Genomic DNA, 4,942 nt, shown 5'->3' on the forward strand with positions numbered 1-4,942 from the left:
CCTCCGCTTATACCCATTGTATTGGTTAGCTCATTCCATTTAATTACCTTTGCCAATATTCCGGAGTTTAACTTCCGAGTTCAGACTTTCCGGACTTACCTCAGACCTTGCAACTATTGCATTGTCCTATTCAATACCGCTATTCTCCCTCATTCCTATTTGGGCTGCTGCTTCCTTTCTATTCACTCAGCTAGCCATTCCCCACTCCCAACCTCCTTCCTTCCTCCTTGGGCCTTGGCCCTTCATTCCTCCTTTGGGAAACACCATTGAGTCAAACCCTTGACCCTTGGTGTTGTTCCTCTTTCCATCTCCCTTTGTCTCCTTTCATCCTACCCTTGTTCCTTTTGATTCCAGACCCCTCCTTATATACAATGTACCTAGTAACTTGTAACCTCAGTCCGAAATCAACCTGAATTCCCCCCAAGAGACTTTCCCTCTGCTAGATCCGAAATTAGGGACCCCTAGGACAACCAGCAATGGCACAGCACTCTGCCTGAGTCGCTGAGGCCAAGGTCCTTCCACGCTAAGTCTCCGATTCCATTCCAGAGTCATCCGAATCCACACATTCTAACAGTAACTCTTACTATTGATGCCATATGTAGTTGATCATCATTCTCAATGACCCCCACTGAGATTCTTACAACATGGCAGAATGGAGACAGGATCTAACTTTGATGTTGAGAGAATCCCCTTGCTGTAATATCTAGGACACTCTCTGTGTATCCAAATGTATGAACATCCTAACCCAAAATAATAAATATTATTATCTCATGGTTGTACATATTATGTTATTTTGTTTAGCATTGTTGGTACATGTTTACTTTGTTCCAATCGTGCAACCATGTTGGACCTTTGCTAGCTAGATCTCAGGCATTGTTAGAGACCGGAGTTGTCAGAGACCAGATTCGAGACGAAGGAATGTCTCCATAACGGAGGGCTTCGGCCTCAGCGACTTCTGCCAACACGTCCGTGCCCTAACTTACTGACTGGCAATTAGAACCTAGGGGGGGTAACTCTAGTTGATTTTTCTACTGGGGCATAACCTATGTACAAGTGGGATATATATATGGTTACAGTGGAGACGGTTCCGCAATTGGCGGAGCCGAACGGAGCGGAGCTAACGGGGTTTAAACATTAGCCGACTGAATATTACCGACGAGTCGGTTCACGGGGCTAGCAGAAAGGCAGGCGATAACCCAGAAACAGAAAGGAGGGATAGGCCCGAAGGTGGGCTCTGCAGGGCAGGCGAGTGTATTGCCCAGCGGAGGCGGGGGTGCGCTAGCAGACGTCGGAGCTGTCCGGAAGTCTTCGGGGCTCCGTACTTAGGGAGGCATAGGTAATAAATTGAAATGAGGGGGTGGTGACCATCGAGGGGCGCCGAGAGGATTGCGGAATACGGGGGCTCCGAGGTTAGCGAGGGAGGAGCGGAGTTGGAACGGAGGGATCGGAGGGACCGGAAGTCGATGGCCGGGGATGGATATGACAGGAGTGAGACGAAGGAGTTGTCTTCATGGTGGAGGGCTTCAGCCTCAGCAACTCAGGCCAGGAGCGCTGTGCCAAGTTACACATCTGTGCCCTAATTTACTTACTGGCAATGAGAACTAAAAAGGGGGATCAACTCTAGTCAATTTTATCACTAGGGTGTAACCTATCTACAAGTTATGTATATATAGTTACAGCGAGGGTGGGCCCATGAATAGTGGGACCAAGCGGAGCAGAGCTAATGGGGATAGATGTTAGCCAACTGAATATTACCGACAAGTCGGGTTGCGGGTTTAGTGGAATGACGGGTTATAACCCACAAGCGGAAAGGAGGGATAGGCCCGAAGGTAGACTTGCAGGGCAAGCAAGTGAATTGCCCAGCAGAGGTGGGAATGCGCTAGCAGATGTCGGAGCTGTCTGGAGAGCTTCGGGGCTCTGTACTTAGGGAGGCATAGGTAATATATTGAATTGGAGAGGTGGTGACCATCAGGGGGGTCGGAGGTGATTACGGAAACCAGAGGCTCTGAGGTTAGTGGCAGAGGAGCGGAGGTAGTCTGGAAGGATTGGAGGTAGTGGAAGATGATGCCTGTGGAGGGATATGACAGGCATCCCTTGTGTTGTCAGCCTCATTATCCTTGCCTTCATTATCCACCCCTTCATCTTCGTTGTCACCCTCATATGCTATAGATTCTGCTTCAAACCTTTTGAGTGCTGTGAGATCCTCAGCCATTAGGGGGCCTCACAGTTGATTAAAGTGGAGCTAAACTGGGTTCTGAAGTGGTTCAAAATTGACCTAAATTCCACCCCAAGTGGGGCCTCAGTTTAGAGCGAGTTTAGGTCGAGTTTAGGTCACTTCAAGGGCGCTCACAGTTAGAGCGGTTCTAAAGTGTGTCCAAAGTAGCTCAGGCCTGGATCTCATAAGTCCGTTCCATTCTGTGTCTTGCAATCACTATACATCCGAATGCCATCTACTTCCGACTGCCAGCTCCTCATACATGTGGTGTGCTCTGTTGGAGGAACAACCTCAGAGCATATTTACATTGAACACATTACATAGAATCAATTGCCATCCCAACTGAGTCAAGCCTTTGAACTGGTTCTTTTGATGAAGACTTGGGCGAACGGGAGCATGAAGTCGAGCTAGAGCATGATGTTGTTTATATAGGTGTAATGTACAATCCATTCAACAAAGGAAACAGTGAACGTGAAACTAGTGCCTCTGACGCTTTGGCTGAAGCTGCCCCCTCCCCCTTCGTCCTTGTGTCACATCTGCCATGACAACATGCAGCCCTCCAGCATGCTCTGTGAATACATGCATGTCACCATCAACAACGCCAATGTCTAAAATTAAGGATCCACTCTTGAGTTCTAGTTCGGACACTGATGACAACAGTGACAACAATATCCATGTCGAGCAGCAGCAGCAGCATGGTGAAGGGAATGGACAGGTGACCTAGGTAGCAAACTGTACAGTTAGTGTTAATGTGGACTTACTCAGTTTTAAAGCCGAGTTTAGATGGGTGACTTTAGGCGAATTGGGGCTCCTGAGCCCCAAGTCGAGAAGGACCTAAAGTGGCGACTTTAGATCTAGTTTTGATGCACTTTTGTCACTTTAGGTTCACTTGAGATCCAGTTTAGGCGAATTTATTCAACTGTGAGCCCCCCTATTATCATCTCATCAGTTATCACGATATTCATTATCCATTCTGGGTCCTCCATGATCTTCATATGAGCCAACTGCTCTGCAGAGAGGCGTTGGGATACCAATGAATGGAAGACTGCGAACTTAGGGAGCTGGCGGGACATTGCCTCAGAGGAATGACTTGCAGGCTTATTTTTGAGGTGCAGGCCTCTCGCCAGGAGCTTTGGCATCTATGTTGTCCTGGCAGCATTTGTCCAATGCATAGTAATACCTGATGACCTACAAAGTCTTAATAGCCCGGTGGACGTGTGCAGGCCAACTTGTTGACCACCTACCATTGGTGATCTCCAGCACTTCTGTCTGTGCACCAGTGCTCCTGTGTTATCATCACAGTCTGTTGACATGTAGTCAGTTAGTACAAGAGACTTCATCTGTGACTCCGTGACATTAGTCAACTTGACCAATAGCTTGGTTATTGCATTATGTCGCCTGGTGGCTTTCTGGTAACAGGGACGGTTTGATCATGGCTCAGACTACTTTTAAGAGGTGGGCTTACCAATTTCTTATGGCCCCAGCGATTCTTCCTCTCTCTTGATGACACAAGCTGGTTTCAACCATCAGCCTTTTGCAGCATTGTCCAGACATGTCGCAGGTGCTTGAAGTACTGGATGAGTCCCTTGCGGATTGTTTGATCATCAAGGGTCTTCTCTTCTATATGGTGTTTAAATTTCTGGGAAGCAGACTTGCACCTGAGCTTTTGCATTGGGATGGAGGCCCACATACTGGGCTGTCCAAACAGAGCCTGAGAGCCTCATTGATCGCAGGCTCGTTCAGTTTGTGATTTGCATATTTTCGCCAATCTGGCCAGAAGAGAGGAGTCCCATCGGCTCTCTTCAGCAGGGATTCCCCTGGCTTCAGGGGGTCAGGGATCTGTTCCCCTTCTATTGTCATTCCAGGAGTCTTTGACGTGATCCCCAGTATGTGGTGAAAAGTCTGCCGCATCAACTCCTAAAAGCATCATTGTCAGCCCCATGTATCACTAGTACTAGCACATAGTCAATACTTACCTGGAGCTTTTCCAGCCAAATTGCGGCATCCCCACCTTGCTTGGTTTTCTTTGCCACACTCCCATCGCAGTGACTCTCATCTGGTTTCTCGTCAAACTTTCGCTTCAACTCCATTACTTCATCTTTGATGGAGTTCATCTCATCCCTCAATGGTTGTAACTCTAGAGCCAATGGCTGAATCGCTTCAGTCAAGTTTGCTCTCATACTTACCTCCACACTAGCCTGCAGCTTCAGGTGCTGACTGACATCCATATCGTAGTTCGGAGGTCATGGATTGGAGTTCATGTGGACAGATCCTGGTAAGCCAATCACTCAATTTAAATTACTGCACTCTGTTACTTTGAAATAAACCCTCACCCAGCAAGCAAGAGTAGTGGGGGCTGTGGCCCACAACCACTGGACTCCTCATCATTCCAGTATTCTGGTCATTAGGCAGTGACCTTAAGGGAGATGGGCCTAGCACGTTGGGTAGGTCAGTACTCTCATTAATATATTAACACCTTACTGGACATCTTGACATACCTGTTTGTCTATAGTACTCTTGGGTTCCAGTACTCCAATACCCAAAGTCATTGGCATTACTAGTGCTGGGGATGGGAGGGGATCAAAATGACGTGAAGCTGCCATCGCTAGTCCCCATATTGTCATCGTCAGTGGGTTGGGAGTCATGCTGGTATTCGTCAGATGGGCCTTGGTACATCACTCTAACTTCTGGGTAGTGCTATAGGGAGAACGATTGGAGGGATAGAGG

The 4,942-nt window shown here is 48.0% G+C and overlaps 1 protein-coding gene across 1 annotated transcript; it reads right to left on the reverse strand.

Moving 5' to 3' along the window:
- Nucleotides 1-3,734: 3,734 nt before the first annotated feature.
- On the reverse strand, nucleotides 3,735-4,443 carry EI90DRAFT_3124156 (uncharacterized protein; the record flags this gene model as incomplete). Its single annotated transcript, XM_039063689.1, has 4 exons — nucleotides 3,735-3,854; nucleotides 3,908-4,132; nucleotides 4,192-4,365; nucleotides 4,402-4,443. 4 exons carry the CDS (start codon nucleotides 4,441-4,443, stop codon nucleotides 3,735-3,737), a joined length of 561 nt encoding a protein of 186 aa, XP_038915550.1.
- Between the last annotated feature and the right edge of the window lie 499 nt (nucleotides 4,444-4,942).

The sequence above is a fragment of the Cantharellus anzutake genome (genome assembly GCF_015039405.1).
Source record: "Cantharellus anzutake strain C23 chromosome Unknown EI90scaffold_26, whole genome shotgun sequence".
In the NCBI taxonomy this organism is placed as follows: Eukaryota; Fungi; Basidiomycota; class Agaricomycetes; order Cantharellales; family Hydnaceae; genus Cantharellus; species Cantharellus anzutake.